This window comes from Lynx canadensis, chromosome C2 (assembly GCF_007474595.2).
Source record: "Lynx canadensis isolate LIC74 chromosome C2, mLynCan4.pri.v2, whole genome shotgun sequence".
NCBI classification, from domain to species: Eukaryota; Metazoa; Chordata; class Mammalia; order Carnivora; family Felidae; genus Lynx; species Lynx canadensis.
In genome coordinates this window covers 2,008,014-2,027,113 of record NC_044311.2, presented here as the reverse complement: position 1 = coordinate 2,027,113, position 19,100 = coordinate 2,008,014, and the positions used below count along the sequence as shown (strand labels likewise).

The 19,100-nt window shown below is 43.0% G+C and overlaps 1 protein-coding gene across 3 annotated transcripts in view; it reads left to right on the top strand.

Annotated features, from left to right (window-relative positions):
- The window catches only part of FBXL2 (F-box and leucine rich repeat protein 2), a 113,033-nt gene continuing 93,933 nt past the window's right edge, over positions 1–19,100 (top strand). For 2 of the 3 annotated variants that reach the window (XM_032594634.1, XM_030330138.1), the window contains exon 1: positions 14–80. In XM_032594634.1, the coding sequence (XP_032450525.1) occupies positions 78–80 (3 nt within the window). In that variant the 5' untranslated portion in view covers positions 14–77. Of the gene's footprint in view, positions 81–19,100 lie in introns of all 3 variants that reach the window. The other variant, XR_004344065.1, reaches the window with a different exon arrangement.

Genomic DNA, 19,100 nt, shown 5'->3' with positions numbered 1-19,100 from the left:
GCTGGCGTCACCAGGACAACGGGCGTTGCCGGCGCCGTGTGACTCCGGGCTGCGGGCGCGCTCGCGGCTCTTCGGCCATGGTGAGTCTGGGGCCCGCGCCCGCCGGGCCTCCGCGCCCGGCCCCGCCCGGCCCCGCCCCGGCCGGGTCCCGGCGCCGCCGCTGCTGGGGTCGGGCGGGCGGCGCCGGGGTCGCGGGGAGGCCGGGCCGCGGCCTGCGGGGCTGCGGGGCGGGGCGGGCCCGGGGGGAGGGGGAGCCCGGGGGGGGGACCCCCCCCCCGCCTCCGCCCGGCACCCGTCTGGCGGCGGTGGGGGGGGGGGTGCGGGGGGGGAGAGGGTGGCGCCCGCGACGCGGCGCTGTCTGCAGGGGGAGGTCTGGGCCTCCGCCGGGACCCCCGCCCGGTGGGCGGCCGGACGGCGTGACGCCTTTGGCCGCGGCGAGCCTGGGAGGCCCCCCAGGGAGGGTGTGGTTTTTTCTTTTTTTAAAGAAAGGGACCTGTGTGCCCACCCTGTTTTGCAGTCTGTGTGCTACCTGTCTCGTTCCTGCGCAATTACACGCAAATAACCTGACACACGATCTGCATTTCTTCCCAGTTCATCATTCGTACAGGTCTTTTGGTAGTTGGGAGACGTGGATGTGTGATTTTGGATTTTTTTCCAAAAAAATGGGGGCACTGAGCTGGAGGCTCTTTCTGCGAGCAGCCCCCTCAGAGATTCGATTTGTGATCCGTGTGTGAACGTCTTAAGTGATCACTTTGATTCCCCAAACTTGTGAGTGGGCGTACCACCTGGCCCCCGTCAGCTGGTTTTTAAAGCCTCACTTGAAGACCCGGCCCCCCTGTTGGCTTGAGCAGACAGGGTTCAAGGAATTGCTAACCAAAGGTGTGATTTCCCCCCGGTGGGGGGGGGGGGGTGCTCCAAAGGGTGTAAGAGCAGAGGAACCGAACGAACTCTGCTGGGGACACAGCTTTGGCACAGCGCCTGCGAGAGGGGTTTGGGGTGGACAATAAGGAAATGCCTCGTTTTCAGAACCAGGTTTTCTAACCGTCAGTAATTTCGTGTCGATTTGCTCTTTCTCTGCAAGGTTAGTGCAAGTGCTGATAAGCTGAGATGGCAGGGGGCTCCCCAAGTGCCAGTTCGCCTGGAGAGAAAGCCTACCGTTTGGAAGCCGGCAGGCTTTGTCTTTTCAATAAGTAGGGAGAGGCATGGTTGGAGAAGGCGGCTGGCTGGTCTGTATCTGTCATTGACTCTGAGAAAACAACTGCCAGACGCGTGGCCTTTTGATAGCAGGAAAAAAACCATTACCCACAAATAACAGGGCTTTGTTTTGTGTATGCTTCTTTTTCATTCTGAATGGCTTTTAAGTGACAAATTAACGGAGCCGGCAAGAGTTTCAGAAAATGAATTTTACAGGAATCGGAATGTCCAATATTGCAGTGACTGTAATATGGTTTATGAGAGAAAAGCTCTTACAGTTATAGCCGGGAGAAAGTAAGAATGTTCAGGAATTAAATTTCCACAGCCCTCTGAAGTCTCCTATTCCTCCCGCTGCTCATTTTTCTTTTCTTCTCCTTTGTCTACCCCCTTCCATCCTCACCCACCTTGATTCACTATTGTGCCTTTTAGAGTTTTATTTACTTTAAAAGCATTCTGCTGTACTTGTGTACTCGTGGTTGCTTTGCTACACTTAGAGATGTTTTGCTTTTTGTCTGTTTTGAAGCATTAAGGTTTCATTCATGGAGAGGATTTAAGGGAGTGAGGAGCCGATGCCTGGGCTCCAAGGGGAGTGGGGGGATGGTTGGTATAGGAGGCGGAATGAGGAGGGTGCCTGTGTGAACCCCAAAACTGCATCGGAGATCATAACATTACCCTTCACTAAATGCTTGAAAATAAGATACAACTTTAGCTGTTGATATGAGTGACTTTGCACGTGAATTTGGAACTCTGCTTAACTGTTTCTCAATGAAAATGTCTTCAATTAAGCCACTCGCTTCTATTGCTTCTGTAATGACACCTGGCATTTATTGTGTACATTCTACGTGAGATATTTTACCGAGCACCTCACATGTCTTATTTAACCCTCACAATAGCCGTATGAGGAATATACCGTTTCCCCATTTTAGGGATGAGGAAATTGAGGCACAGAGAGGTAGAGAAACTTGCGCAGGTCAACCAGCTGATAAATTAGGCGAGGTGACAAAACCAGGCAGATTGTCTCAGAACCTGCTTATGTAAACACTGGATTACACCGCAGTGTATAGAGTATCAGTGTGTGTTCCCTAATTTATACGCCAGGTGTATGTTACAGAATTTGCTTTCTTACTTGGATTTTAATATTTTTTGAGCACTTATGAATACTTGCATTTTGTGGTTCCTGGCACTGAGCTAGATGCTACAGAACAGAGTAGGCCTTCTCTTTTCTTACTTTTCCCTCCCCTGAAGAGAGATTGCTGGATTGGGGTTCATACTCATGACTGTAATAGCTTTGAAAGTTTCTCCTGTCATTTCGGTTTGCATTCAGCAATTGGCACATCCTTTTTGGGAAGCACAAAGACTAGTGTTTTACATAAAGCCATTTAGACTTAGAGAATGAATCTGTTTTAAAACATAAAGTTACATTTTCTGAGATTTTCCCCGGTAGTAACTTTCTACTTATATCTTAGTTGTATATTCTAAAATTGTTACAAAAAGACAGCAATTTGATTCCTATGGATCAAAAATAGACAGTGGATACCTGTTGTCATCATGTTTTTTGCTGTTGCCTAATACTTTGGGGTGTAAAGCAGATTTTGTAAGGGGGAAATATAAAATAACATCGTATCCTACTGTTTTCCCAATCTTCGTTCATTCACTTGGACTTTCCCACTATTTTGGCCCTCTTTCTGTATTGTGTGTAGTTAGGATTTCTCGGAGTTATTGGGAAGCACAAGGTCGGGGGGAAACTTTGCAATAAAACATATCCACGTTTACAGACAGTTTTGGTTTCTTTGCCATCAAATGCTACAATTAAGAGAGCTTACATGCTTATATAATGAGATCCATGTTAACAGATCATGAAAAGAAGAGGTTTATAAATTTTCCTTCTGTTGACGATATTGGTCTCCCTGTGGTCTGCACTGAGGTGGGGGTGGGGCATAACTTTTAGTAACTGTAACAATCACTTTTTCATAGAGCCCTTCTAAGAATGTCCAGTTTTAGGGTGATCACTTCATATTTATCTCACTTAATCCTTCCACATCCCTATGAGATTGACATTATTATACCCATTTAGCAGGCCCAGATTTAATGAGGTCACATGTCCAATGTCACATAGTGGCAGAGCCTGGATTGGAACTCAACCAGTCTGTCTCTAAAGTCTGGCATCTTAACCATCACACCATGGCTTCTTTCCAAACTGAAGATTGTTCCCAGCGCCTGGCATGAATGTACTTTGCCGAGATTAAGAGTGTCAGTGTTTTATCAGTTGAGCCAGCGAGCTTGTTTTTTATTTTATGACATACTCTCTATCATGATGTTGTTTAATGACATCCTGCAGGATTTACTTGGCTTCCTTCCTCCCCACTTAACAGTGCAGACAACCAGGGGCACCTGGCTGGTTCAGATGGTGAAGGGTCCGGCTTCGGGTCAGGTCATGACCTTGCGGTTTGTGAGTTCAAGTCCCGCGTTAGGCTGTCTGCTGTCAGCATGGAGCCCACTTGGGATCCTCTGTTCCCCTCTCTCTCTGCGCCTCCCCCACTCTCTCTCAAAAATAAATGAAAACGTTAGGAAAAAAAAACAAAACTGTGCAGGCAACCAAAGCTCCGATACGGCCAGCCATGAATTGGGCTACACTTCTCCCTCTGCCTCCTGGCCTCATTTTGTGTCTCAGCTCTACCCTGTGTGGGGTCTCCTACTACGACCTCCCGCACTGGGGTGGCCGTGAGACGGTGGGATGGAAGCAGAGGGGTCTAAGAGAGCACAACAGGCGGTCGTTGGGGAAGTTTTTGTGGAGTCGGAATCCAGGTCCACACCCAGCTTTTCAGCGTTGCCCCTATGGATTGTGTTTCCGTTAGGTTTTCTGGCCTGTGGTTTTCTCTCCAGCAGACATTGATTGTGTGCTACCATGTGCTGGTCACTCTTGTAGGCAGTGGGCACCCAACAACACAGCAGGCAAGGCCCTGACCTTAGGGAGCTTACGTTGCGGTGGCAGAACGACGTGGTAAGCGTGCAGATGAGGTGGTGAGAGCTCTTTGGAGAAAAGCAAAGCTGGGTGGGAGAGGGCGGGAGGAGAGGAGGGAGGAGTTGCTTTTTATATGGGTGGAAGGGAAGGCCTCTCCGCCGAGGTGACGTTTGAACAGAGGGTGTGTCACAGGGATGCCCGGGGAAAGGCCATTTCAGGGGAGGACACCGGTGCAAAGGTCCGATCATGCCTGGTGTGCTGGAGGCACGGCAAGGAGACCCGTGTGGCCAGAGTGTAGCGGGACCGGCGTGCAGGGTAGGAGGGGAGATCAAGCTACTTAGGCCAATCACACAGGATTCGTGAGGCGTTTGAAGGGCGTCGTCTTTCCCTTTGAGGGAAGGGGAAGCACTTGGCAGAGTTTAAGAAGATTGACATGGTGTGACGGTTCTGTCTGCGCTGTGGAAAATACGTTTGGGGGTTGAATGAGGGGAGAAAGGACAAAAACAGAGGACACCAGATAGGACATTATTGTTGCAGTAATCCGTAGGATTAGTTGATAGATTCATGGTGGAATAGAAAAGAAAAGAAAGTCCAGGATGGTTTCCATGATTTGAGTCTGAGTGATAGGAAGGAGTTATCATGTACAGGGATGAGGACCAAGGGAAGAGTAAGTTTAGGGAATGGATAAAGAAAGCAGGTGTCGGTTTTGGACTTGATAAATTTGTGATCCTCATCAGGCATGTGAAATCTGAAGACACAGGCTTTCAGAAATAGTGTGATGCTATAGATTTTAAAAACACAAACTTCATCGAATCTTGAAGTATTAGGTTTGAAGAAGACGTTGACTTTCTCTAGCACAGTCCCTTCAGTTTACAGACTAGAAACACCGAGAGGTTAAATGGCGGGTACAAATAGCCTTTTACTACCTGTCGTGCAGTACGAAGAATGCTGGACTTGGAGTCAGGAAATATACGTTTAAATTACAGGTTTTCTGTTTGTTTTGCAAGTTCTAAACCTTGTGCAAGTCATTTATCCGCCCTGTTTTTCTCCCATCAAAAAGAATAAGAAAGACTCCCACTTTCTATGAGGATGTTGAAAATGGCAAAAGTTAGATGTGTTTCCACCCTACCGGGGAGAAAAGGTGGAGAAGCTAGAAAATTGGCAGTTCTCTCGAAACCCACCAGAGAGCTGAGGACACAAAGAAATCTCGATGATTAAAGCCCAGAACATAATGAGCCTTCCCAGAGACACATAGATACTTCCATCCGTGGCTGGAGAGCAGGAGGAAGAAGAATCTGCGATAGACTGGTAAAGAGAAACCAGCCAAACTTTATTGACTGCATATGGGCTGGAGTGACCATTTGGAATTTGTGAAGAACCCCAGCCACAGAGGGAGGCCCCACCCCCCTGCCACCTCTTTCCAAGGGGCCTTCGCTGAGTCCAAGGAAGTAGTTAGTATGCTTGAGCCTGGGGTCAGGGAAAGAGCTAAGAAGGGTCCTGCGGTGGATGAAGCCTTCCGAAGGCTAGAGGCGGGACAGGACAGTTCCTAGAACTCTCTCTGAGCCACTGGAGGCTTTTACCAAGTGTCCAGTGGGGCTGTCACAGGCTTGCGGGCATGGCGGGAGAGCTGACACATACTCCCCTGTGGCCATCCAGGTTTTCACTGTGGTCAAGGCAACAGCCTTTCAGAAGGTGGAGTCCAGAGTAACAGGGGAGAGAGAGAGACAGACAGATCTCCTGAAGGCACAGACAGCAGAGGGTGCTCTGGGAGAGCAAAGACAGCTCCCTGGCTGGCACCAGGAATGTAACTTAGAGAAATCCCTGAGTTCAGGAAGCAGGCAGCTAAGTTGCACGGCTCAGGGATCTGGAAAGATTCACCAGTGCTCAGATCCCGACTTCCCCTGAAGGGTAGGTTCTGAACTTGCCCTAAAATGATTTTAACCCAATCTTGAACCGAATCTAATAAATACTAACATCTCAGACCCAGCTCAACCATAGATTAAAAGGATTCAGTTCCCCTTACCTCCCCACCCCCAGCCTAAGCAACCTAATTGAAAAAGGAACTGCATTTTATGGAGGTAAGTTACTGTTTGTTTTAATCCAAGTATTACTGACATATAACGTTGTTAGTTTCAAGGGTACAACATAATAATTCAGTGTTTGTATATATTGAGACACGATCACCACAGTTGGCATAGTTAACATCTGTCACCATACTGATTGCAAAAAAATTTTTTGTGTGTGATGAGAACTTTTAAGATCTACCCTCTTAGCAACTTTCAAATAGATGCAGTACAATATTACTATCTAGTCACCATGCTGTATGTTAGTTTACATCCCCATTACGTATTTCTTTTACAACTGCAAGTTTTTACCTTTTGACCCCTTTCACCCATTTGGTGCACTCCCCACCCCTGGCCTCTGGCAACCACAAATCTGCCCTCTGTATCTATGAGCTTGGGTTTTTTGTTTGTTTGTTTGTTTTTAATTCCACATATACATGAGATGATAGTATCCTTGTTTTTCCCTATGTGACGCATTTCACTAAGCATAATGCCCCCTAGATCCATGTCGTTGCAAATGGCAACATTTCCTTCTTTTTGTGGCCGAATCATGTTCCCTGTATATACACCACATTTTATCAGTTCATCCATCAGTGCTCACTTAGGTTTTTCCATATCTTGGCTATTGTAAATAATGCTGCAGTGAACATGGGGGTACAGATACCTTCTCAAGCTATGTTTTTGTTTTCTGCAGATAAGTACCCAGAAGGAGAATCTGTATCATAGGGCAGTTCTATTTTGAACTTTTTTTTTTTTTTAAATGTTTGTTTTAGTTTTGAGGGAGAGAGCACAAGCAGGGGAAGGGCAGGGGAGGGGGACAGACAGAGGATCTGAAGCAGGCTCCACTCACAGCAGAGAGTCTGATGTTGGGGCTCAAACCCATGAAGTGTGGATCATGACCCGAACCGAAGTGGAACGCTCAACCTACTGAGCCACCGAGGCGCCTCCTATTTTGGACTTTTTTTTTTTTCAACGTTTATTTATTTTTTGGGACAGAGAGAGACAGAGCATGAACGGGGGAGGGGCAGAGAGAGAGGGAGACACAGAATCGGAAACAGGCTCCAGGCTCTGAGCAGTCAGCACAGAGCCCGACGCGGGGCTCGAACTCACGGACCGCGAGATCGTGACCTGGCTGAAGTCGGACGCTTAACCGACTGCGCCACCCAGGCGCCCCTATTTTGGACTTTTTAAAGAACATCCATCCTGTTTCCTATAACAGCCGCACCAATTTAGACTTCCACTAACAGTGTACAAGGTTCCCTTTTCTGCGCATCCTTGGCAACACTGGTAATTTCTTGTCTTTTTGACACTAGCCGTTCTGCCAGGTGTGAGGTGACACCTCATAGTGGTTTTAATTCGCATTTCCCTGATGATTAACGATGTTGATGACCTTTCCATGTACGTGTTGGCCATCTGTGTGCCTTTGGAAAAATATTTAGATCTTCTGCCAATGTTTTTAATTGGATTGTTTGGTTTTTTGCCATTGAGTTGTAGGAGTTCTTTGTATATTTTAGATATTAACCACTTACCAGATACATTATTTGCAAATATTTTCTCCTATTCAGTGGGTTCATTTGTTGATGGTTTCCTTTGCTGTGCAACAACATTTCGTGTGTGTGTAGTTTGATATAGTCCTGCTTGTTTATTTTTGCTTTTGTTGCCTTTGTTTTTGGCGTCAAGCCCAAAAATTGTCACCAAGCCATCGTCAAGGAGCTTTCTTGTAGGAGTGCTGTGGCTTCGGGTCCTACGTTCAAGTTTTAATCCATTTTCAGTCAGTTTTTGTGAATGGTGTGAGATAGTCATCCAATTTCTTTCTTTTGCACGTAGCTGTCCAGTTTTACCAACACCACTTATTGAAGGGACTGTCCTATTCCCACTGTATATTCTCTACTCCTTTGTCATAAATTAATTGATCATATATGCACGGATTTATTTCTAGACTTTCTAGTCTGTTCTGTTGATCTGTGTGTCTGTTTTTATGCCAGTACCATACTATTTTGATTATCTTTATAGTATAGTTTGAATTATACAATATGATTGTATACTGAAATATATAATCTGGGATTGTAATGCCTACAGCTTGGTTCTTCTTTGTCAAGATTACTTTGGCTCTTTGGTGGCTTTTGTGGTTCCACACAAATTTTAGGATTCTTTGTTCTAGTTCTATGAAAAGTACTATTGGTATTTTGATAGGGATTGCACTGAGTCTGTAGATTGCTTTGGGTGGTATGGACATTTTAAGAATAGTAATTCTGGGATGCCTGGGTGGCTCAGTCTGTTGAGCGTCTGACTTCAGCTCAGGTCATGATCTCACGGTCTGTGGGTTTGAGCCCCACGTCAGGCTTTGTGCTGACAGCCTGGAGCCTGGAGCCTGTTTCCGATTCTGTGTCTCCCTCTCTGCCCCTCCTCTGCTCATGCTCTTTCTCTGTCTCTCAATAATCAATGTTAAAAAAAAAATTAAAAAAACAAATAAACACTAAAACAATTCCAAGAATAGTGATTCTTCCAGTCTGTGAAGCATGGTCTATCTTTCCATTTATTTTTGTCATCTTCAATTTCTTTCATTACTGTCTTACAGTTTCCAGAATACGGGTGAATTTACCTCCTTGGTAAATTTATTCCTAGGTATTTTATTATTTTTGATGCAGTTGTAAATGGGATTGTTGTCTTCTCTTTCTGCTAGTTTGTTATTAGTGTGTAGAAACACAACTGGTTTATTGATTTTGTATCCTTTATTGAACTGAAACTTTACCAAATTCATTTATTCTAACAGTGTTTTGGTGGAGTCTTTACAGTTTTCTATATGTAGTGTAATGTCATCTGCAAATAGTGACAGTTTTACTTCTTCCTCTCCAATTTGGATTTCTTTTATTTCTTTTTCTTATCTGATTCCTGTGGCTAGGATTTTCAGGACTATTTTGAATAAAAGTGGTGAGAGTACACCTTGTCTGATTTCTGATCTTAGAGGAAAAGCTTTCCGCTTTCACTATTGAGTATGATGATGTTAGCTCTGGGTGTGTCCTACATGATCTATGTTTATGTTCCCTCCAAACCCACTTTGTTGAGAGTTTTTATCATAAATCGATGTTGAATTTTGTCACATGCTTTTTCTGCATCTATTGAGATGATCATATGATTTTTATGCTTTGTTAATGTGGTGTATAACATTAATTGATTTGCAGATGTTGAACTATCCTTGCCTCCTGGGAATAAATCCCACTTGATTGTGGTGTATGATCCTTGTAATGTATTTTCTTAATTCGGTTTGCAAATATTTGAGGATTGTTGCATCTGTGTTTATCAGAGACAGTGGTCTGTAATTTTCTTTCTGCCTTTCTTTCTGTCTTTCTTTTGTAGTGTCTTGTCTTTCTTTGCTTTCAGTACCAGTGGCGTAATGCTGGCCTTGTAGAATGAATTTGGAAGCATTCCTTCCTCTTCTGTTTTTTTGAAATAGCTTGAGAAAGATAGGTATTAACTCTTCTTTATGTGTGTGGTAGAATTCACTTGGGAAGCCATCTGGTCCTCGACTTTAGTTTGTTGAGAGTTTGATTATGATAATAAATATTTTTTATTTTAGAGCGCATGCAAGTGGGGAAGAGGGGCAGAGGGAGAGAGAGAGAGGGAATCTCTTTTTTTTAAAGTTTGAGAGAGAGGGGGAGAGAGAGTGAGTGAGTAAGCTGGGGAGGAGAAGAGAGAGAGAGAAAGAAAATGAACCTCAAGCAGGCTTCATTCTGTCAGCACAGAGCCTGATGTGGGGTTTGAACTGACAAACCATGAGATCGTGATCTGAGCCGGAGTCAGCAGTCGGATGCTTAACTGACTGAGCCATCCGAGCATCCTGAGAGGGAGAGGGACTCTTAAGCAGGCTCCCTGTTCAGTGAAGAGCTGACACGGGGCTCAATCACATGACCCTGGGATCATGACCTGAGCTGAAACCAAGAGTTGGATGCTCAACCAACTGAGCCACCCAGGCGCCCTGGGAGTTTTTTGATTATTGATTCTATTTCATTACTGGAAATTGCTCTGTTCAAAATTTTTAGTCCTGATTTAGTCTTGGAAGATTGTATGTTTCTAGTAATTTATCCATTTTTTTCTAGGTTGTTCAGTTTGTTGACATGTAACTTTTTGTGGTAGTCTCTCATAATCCTTTGTATTTGTAAGGTGTGGTTTTTAACTTCTTCTGTTTCATTTTGGATGTTATTTGATCTCTCTCAATATTTTTTTATATGTCTGATTAAAGTTTTATCAAATTTATCCTTTCAAAGACCCGACTCTTAGTTTCATTGATTTTTTTTTTTTTCTGTTTTATGGTCTCTATTTCTTTTATTTCTGACCAAAGAACCGGCTCTTAGTTTCATTGATTTTTTTTTCTCTTCTATTTTTTGGTCTCTATGTCATTTATTTCTGTTTCATTTTATTTCTGATCTTTATCATTTCCTTCTTCCTGTTAACTTTGGGCTTTGTTCTTTTTCTAGTTCCTTTAGGTGTAAGTTTAGATTATTTTTAGAGATTTCTGTTTTTTCTTCAGGTAGTCCTGTATCACTATGAAATTCCCTCTTAGAACTGCTTTTGCTGCATCTCTTGGGTTTTGAGCTGTTGCATTTCCATTTTCATTTTTATCTAGTTATCTTTTGATTTCTACTTTTTTTTCTTTTTAGGTTTATTTCACTGTGATTGGAAAGGAAACTTGCTATGATTTTAGTCTTTCTAAGTTTATTGAGATTTGTTTTGTGGCCTAACATGTGATCCAACCTGTAAAATGCTCCATGTGCAACTGAAAAGAAGGTGTGTTTTGATGTTTTTTGATGGGATGTTCTATAATATTTGTTAAGTCCATCTGCCTAATGTGTCATTCAGAGCCATTGTTTTCTTAATGATTTTCCGTCTGGATGATCTATCTATTAATACAAGAGAGGTGTTAAAGCTTCCTACTATTACTGTATTACTATTTCTCTATGCCTGTTAATATTTGCTTTATATTTTAGGTGCCTCTGTGCTGGGTGCATAGATATTTATAATTGCTGTATCCTCTTGTTGGCTTGGTCCCATTATCACTATGTAATAATGCCCTTTTTTGTCTCTTGTTACTGTTTGTTTAAAGTCTATTTTGTCTAAGTATTGCTACTCTCATTTTTTTTCACTTCTGTTTGCACAGAATATCTTTTTCCATCCCTTCACTTTCAATCTGCATATATCTTTAGATCTGTAACAAGTTTTTTGTAGGCAGCATATAAATGGGTCTTTTTTTTTAATCCGTTCAGTCATCTTCTGTCTTTTGAATAGAGCATTTAGTCAATTCACATTAAAAAAAATTTTTTTTTAATGTTTATTTTTGAGAGAGGGAGAGAGACAGAGTGTGAGCAAGGGAGGAGCAGAGAGAGAGGGAGACACAGAATCTGCGGCAGGCTCCAGGCTCCGAGCTGTCAGCACAGAGTCTGACACGAGTCTCGAACCGTGAACTGTGAGATCATGACCTGAGCTGAAGTTGGGCACTCAACTGACTGAGCCACCCAGGCGCCCCTATTTTTAATTTTTTGAGGAACCTCCACACTGTTTTCCAGGGTGGCTGCACCAGTTTGCATTCCCACCAGCTGTGCAGTAGGGTTCCCCTTCTCCACATCCTTACCAACAACTGTTACTTCCTGAGTTGTTAATTTTAGCCATTCTGACAGTTGTGGGGTGGTATCTCATTGTGGTTTTGATTTGTATTTCCCTGATGATGAGTGAGTTGAGCATCTTTTCATGTGTCTGTTTGCCATCTGTACATCTTCTTTGGAAAAGTGTCTCTTCATGTCTTCTGCCCATTTCTTCACTGGATTATTTGTTTTTGGGTGTTGAGTTTGTTAAGTTCTTTATAGATTTTAGATATGAACCCTTTATCAGATATGTCATTTGCAAGTATCTTCTCCCATTCCATTGGTTACCTTTTAGTTTTATTGATTCTTTCCTTTGCTGTGCAGAAGCTTTTTAGAAGGTCCCAGTAGTTCATTTTTGTTTTTGTTTTTCTTGCCTCTGGAGACTTGTTGAGTAAGAAATTGCTGCATCAAGAGGTTGCTGCCTGGTTTCTCCTGTAGGATTTTGATGGTTTCCTATCTTACATTTAGGTCTTTCATTCATTTTGAATTTATTTTTATGTATGGTGTAAGAAAGTGGTCCAGTTTCATTCTGCGTATGGTTGTCCAGTTCTCCCAGCACCATTTGCTAAAGAGACTCCGTTTTTTCTATTGGATGCTCTTTCCTGCTTTGTTGAAGATTAGGTTGGCCGTATATTTGTGGGTCCATTTCTGGGTTCTCTATTCCATCAATCTATGTGTCTGTTTTTGTGCCAGTACCATACTGTCTTGATGATTATAGCTTTGTAATATGACTTGAAGTCTGTAGGAGGATTGTGATGCCTCCAGCTTTGGTTTTCTTTTTCAGCATTACTTTGGCTATTTGGGGTCTTTTGTGGTTCCACACAAATTTTAGGATTGTTTGTTCTAGCTCTGAGAAGAATGTTGGTACTATTTTGATAGGGATTGCATTGAATGTGTAGATTGCTTTGGGTAGTGTCGACATTTTCACAATATTTGTTCTTCTAATCCATGAGCATGGAATGTTTTTCCATGTCTTTGTGTCTTCTTCAATTTCTTTCATGAGCTTTCTATTGTTTTCAGCATACAGATTTTTTTACCTCTTTGGTTAGGTTTATTCCTAGGTATTTTATAGTTTTTGGTGCAGTTGTAAATGGGATCAATCCCCTGCCATCTCTTTTTGTTGCTTCATTATTGGTGTATAGAAACGCAACTGATTTCTGTACATTGATTTTGTATCCTGTGACTTTGCTGAATTCCTGTATCAACTCCAGCAGTTTTTTTGGTGGAGTCTTTCGGGTTTTCCACTATCATCTACAAAGAGTGACAGTTTGACTTCTTTGCCAATCTGGACGCCTTTTATTTAGTTTTGTTGTCTGATTGTTGAGGTTAAGACTTATAATACAATGTTAAACAGCAGTGGTGAGAGTGGACATCCCTGCCGTGTTCCTCATCTCGGGGAAAGCTCTGTTTTTCCCCTTTGAGGATGATATTAGCTCTGGGCCTTTCATATATGACTTTTATGATGTTAAGGTATGTTCCTTCTATCCTGACTTTCTTGAGGGTTTTTATTAAGAAAGGATGCCGTGTTTTGTCAAATGTTTTTTCTTCATCTATTGATAGGATCATATGGTTCTTATCCTTTCTTCTATTAATGTGATGTATCACATTGGTTGATTTGCAAATATTGAACCAGCCCTACAGCCCAGGAATGAATCCCACTTGATCATGGTGAATAATTCTTTTAATGTACTGTTGAATTTGATTTGCTAGTATCTTGAGATTTTTTGCATCCACATTCATTAGGGATATTGGCCTGTAATTCTCCTTAAAAAAATTTTTTTTAATGTTTATTTTTGAGAGTGACAGAGAGGGTGTGAGTGCCTCCCCCCCAGGGAGGGACAGAGAGAGAGGGAAACAGAATCCAAAGCAGGCTCTAGGCTCTGAGCTGTCAGCACAGAGCCCAACATGGGGCATGAACCCATGAACCATGAGATCCTGACCCAAGCCGAAGTCAGACGCCTAACCGACTGAGCCACCCACGCACCCCTGTAATTCTCCTTTTTAGTGGAACCTTTGTCTGGTTTTGGAATCAAGGGAATGCTGACTTCAAAGAATAAGTCTGAAAGCTTTCCTTCTGTTTCTAATTTTTGGAACAGTTTGAGAAAAATAGGTATTAACTCTGCTTTAAATGTCTGGTAGAATTCCCCTGGGAAGCCATCTGGCCCAGGACTCTTCTTTATTGGGAGATTTTTTGAAAACCGATTCAATTTCTTTGCTGGTTCTGGGTCTATTGAAATTTTCTGTTGCTTCCCATTTGAGTTTTGGTAGTGTGTGAGTGTCTAGGAATTTGTCCATTTCTTCCAGATTGTCCAGTTGGCATGTAATTTTGATAGTATTCTCTGATAATTGTATTTCTGTGATGTTGGTTGTCATCTCTCCTCTTTCATTTGTGATTTTATCGATTTGGATCCTCTCTCTTTTTGAGAAGTCTGGCTAGGGGTTTATCAATTTTGTTTATTTCAAAAAAACCCAGCTCCTAGAGTCATTGTTCTGTTTTTTTATTTTTTATTTTTTATTCTATATCATTTATTTCTGCTCTAATCTTTATTATTTCTCTTCTGCTGGCTTTGGGCTTTATTTGCTGCTGCTTTTCTAGCTCCTTTAGGTGTAAGGTTAGGTTGTGTATTTGGGACCTTTCTTGCTTCTTGAGATAGACCTGAATTGCAATGTATTTTCCTCTTAGGACTGCCTTTACTGCATCCCAAAGGGTTTGGACTGTCATGTTTTCATTTTCATTTGCTTCCATGTATTTTTAAATTTCTTCTTTAATTTCTGGTTGACCCATTCATTCTTTAGTAGGATGTTCTTTAACCTCCCATGTATTTGGGGGCTTCCCAAGTTTTTTCTTGTGGTTGATTTCAAGTTTCATAGCACTGTGATCTGAAAATATGCGTGGTATGTCAGTCTTTTTGTACTTGTTGAGGGATGCTTTGTGACCCAGTATGTGATCTGTTTTGGAGAATGTTTCATGTGCACTCAAGAAGAATGTATATTCTATTGCTTTAGTATGAAATGTTCGGAATATATCTTCATAAGTCCATCTGGTCCCATGTGTCATTCAGAGCTGTTGTTCCCTTATTGATTTTCTGCCTAGAGGATCTGTCCATTGTTGTAAGTGGAGTAGTAAAGTCACCTACAATTACGGTATCATTATCAATAAGGTCATTTATGTTTGTGACTAATTGACTTATATGTTTGGGTGCTTTCACATTGGGGGCAATAAACATTTACAATTGTTAGCTCTTCTTGATGGATAGACTCCTTAATTATGATATAATGCCCTTCTTCATCTCTTGTTACAGTCTTTGTTTTAAAATCTAGTTTGATATAAGTATGGCTACTCTGGCTTTCTTTTGACATCCATTAGCATGATAGATGGTTCTCCATCCCCTCACTTTCAATCTGCATGTGTCCTCAGGTCTAAAATGAGTGTCTTGTGGGCAGCATATCCATGGATCTTGTTTTTGTATCCATTCTGATACTGTATGTCTTTTGGTTGGGTCATTTAGTCCATTTGCATTCAGAGTGATTATTGAAAGATATGGATTTAGTGCCATTATGTTATCTGTAGATTTCATGTTTGTGGTGATGTCTCTGATCCTTTGTAGTCTTTGTTGCTTTGCACTCACAGAGTCTCCCTTAGGATCTCCTGCAGGGCTGGTTTAGTGTTGATGAACTCCTTCAGCTTTTGTTTGTCTGGAAAAGCCTTTATCTCTCCTATTCTGAATGACAGCCTTGCTGGATAAAGGATTCTTGGCTGCATATTCAGCCATTGAATATTTCCTGCTACTCCCTTCTGGCCTGCCAAGTTTCAGTGGACAGGTCTGCTACTACCGTTATGTGTCTCCCCTTGTAGGTTAAGGCCCGTTTGTCCCGAGCTGCTTTCAGAGTTCTCTCTTTATCTTTGTATTTTGCCATTTCACTGTGATATTTTGCCATTTCGTGGTGTTGACCTGTTTTTGTTTATTTTGTTTCGTTTCTTGGAATCACTTAGCTCTCTAATTCTCCCCTTGTGATCTAGTAATTTCCTTTCCCTCTTTTTTTCAGCTTCATCATTTTCCATAATTTATCTTTTATTCCATCTATTCTCTCCTCTGCTTCTTCCATCCTTGCTGTCACTGTATCTAGTTTATTTTGATTCTCATTTATAGCATTTCTTTAAATGTTTGTTTATTTTCGAGAAGGGGGAGGGGCAGAGTGAGAGGGAGAGAGAGAATCCCAAGCAGGTTCTGCAACTGTCAGCACAGAGCCTGATGTGGGTCTCAAACTCATGCACTGTGAGATCATGACCTGAGCTGAAGTCAGATGCTTAACTGACTCAGCCATCCAGATGCCCCCATTTATAGCATTTCTTATTTATCGCAATAAATAAGAATAAATAAATAAAAACTAGTTCTTAGGTCTTTGATCTCTGCAGCAAGAGATTCTCTGCTGTCCTCTATGCTTTTTCAAGCCCAGCTATTAGTCTAATGGCTGTTACTCTAAATTCTTGTTCAGATATATTGTTTGTATGTTTTGAGCAATTCTCTGTGATATCTTCCTGAATTTTCTTTTGAGGAGAATTCTTCTCTTTTGTCATTTTGGCCGTTTCTGTCTTTTGTATGTTTTAATAGCTGCACCTGCCAGTACTACTGTATCAAAAGGGGTACACTCCAGGGCCTGGCACTTCAGGAAGTGTTTTTGGTGCATCCCGTATGCGTCCTGTTGTTGCATTTTGGCTGCTCTGTCTCACTGGTCAGTGCTCTGCAGAGCTCCTCCTTGCGTGTAGTGGTGGAGCGTTTGGACCTTCAACCAGGTGTGCTTTGATTTGTTTGTTGAAGTAACCCTGGAAAAAAGGAAAAACGGGAGGGGGGAAGCCTGATCCCATAAAAAGACAAAAATGAAAGGGCAGAAAAGAAGAACCAGACAGATAAAAACAAACAAACAAAACAAAACAAAAAAACCAAAAGGCTAAATCCAGAGAAGGGGAAAGGAAAATAAAGAGGAATAAGAGATAGAAAAGGTGTAAAAAGAACAGAGTAAAAATGCCTGATCAAACAATTTATGTATATGTATAAGTCAGAAACTATAAGCCTAATTCCAAAAGAAAAACAAAAGGGTAGAAGAAAAAGAGAAGAAAAGAAAAGAAAAAGACAAAAGCAAAAAACAGCTGTCTGTTGGTGCTGGGACTGGTGGCCGTGGTCGTGCTGGTCTGGAGGAGAGGCGGTCCGTCTGGCTGGTCCGGGTCCGTCGCACTCCGGTACATCAGCAGTTACCGGCCCGGAGGGGCGGGACTTGGTGTAAGCGGGTCCGCCTCCCGCGGGAGGGGGTGGGGTGGGGAGGCGCTGTCCTGCGTCCTGAAGCCCCACGGTGTTGGTGATGGGGAGAAAAATGGCGACACCCCGATCTCTCCCTCCCCGGTGGGGTGTCTCCGACCCCGCTGCTCAGGCAGCCCTCACAGAGTAGCATGGACCCCCCGGCTCGTCCTGCTCCACGGTCTCCCCCGCCTCCTAGGCTCTCTGCTGGGTCTCAAAACCCCATGTCTTAAAGGACCCTGCACCACACAGACCCCATTCTGCTGTAGCACCACTCAGCCCTGCTGACAAAGGGCCTCTGGCTGGCGCCTGCAGGGTCTTTTGTCCTTTGGGGGGGGGGGGCAATAAACCCTTTTCCTAAAGTACTTGAGGAAGGGAACTGTTCTCTCCCAGGGCGCCCCTGAGATTGTTGCAGTGCTCACCGTTGGCTCCCTCCTCCCCAGGAGTGCACGTGGTTCTGGCTTCACTCTGGAGACCCTTTACACTTCGAAACCTCTGAGTTTCAGCTCCTAAGGCTGTTTGCAAAATAGGAACTGACTCTCTGTATTTCTTGTTCCCCAGTCTGTGACCCGGAGAGAGGTTTTCCCCTTGTGCTAACTCAATACCACAATTTCACAGCCTCCCCCCCCCCCCCCGCCTCTCTTTTTCTTCCTTTTGTCTCTCCACAGAAAGGATCCCCTCCCCTCCATGCCTATGCTGTTGTATCTACCCCAATTTCACATACACGCACCTCGATCCTGCCAAGCTCTCTCCTTCCACCTGTGGAGATCCTTCTGCCACTGCGCACATGGATTTCCTGGCTGTTCCAAGTGATCTGACCTCAATACAGCTGTGTCTGAGGGACGAGGAAAATCCCGGTTCCCCTACTTCTCTGCCATCATGACTCCCCATATGCCTGGAACCCTTCCTCTATTTATCGTGTATCGTGGTTTGCAGTTACCATGAGGTTCATATATAGTATCCCATATATACAGCAGTCTTTAGCTAAGTTTGAACACATTCTGAAAGCACTACAATATCCTTCCTACCTCCATGTTTTATGTGTTGATGTCACACTTTAACCTTTTTATTTTGTATATCCCTTGACCAATTTTTGTACATATAATTGATTTTGCTCTTTCTGTCTTTTAATCTTCATATTAGCTTTGTAAGTGATTGACCTACCACCTTTACTGTAAGCTTGCTTTTACCAGAAGTTTTTTCCTTTCGTGATTGTCTTCCTTCTGGTTATGGCTTTTTCTTTTCCACTTAAAGAAGCCCCTTTAGTCTACGGCCATACCACCCTGAACGCGCCCGATCTCGTCTGATCTCTCGGAAGCTAAGCAGGGTCGGGCCTGGTTAGTACTTGGATGGAAGAAGCCCCTTTAGCATTTCTTGTAAGGTCGGATTAGTGGTGATAAATTACTTTAACTTTTGTTTTTCTGGAAAACTTCTTATCTCTCCCCAATTCGGAATGATAACCTTGCTGGGTAGAGTATTCTTGGTTGTAGGTTTTTTCCTTTCAGTACTTTGAATACATCATGCCACTCCTGGCCTGCAAGGTTTCTTTGAATACATCATGCCACTCCTGGCCTGCAAGGTTTCTGCTGAAAAATCAGCTGATAGCTTTCTGGGCTTTCCCTTGAACTTAAATGTTTACTTTCCCTTTGCTGCTTTGACGACTATCTTTAATTTTTGCCATTTTAATTATTATGTGTCTTATTGTGGCTATCAGGTTGGTCTTTTTGGTGCTCCGTGGTTCCTCAGCCTGGGTAACTTTTTCCTTCCGTAGGTTAGGAAAGTTTTAAGCTCTTGTTTCTTCAAATAAATTTTCTGTTCTCTTTTCTCTCTTTTCTCCTAATGGGACCTCTAAAATGTGAATGCTGGTAAAGCTCACTTTGTCCCAGAGGTCGCTTAAACTGTCTTCATTTTTTAAAATCCTTTTTTGTTTTTACTGTTCAGCTTGGTTGCC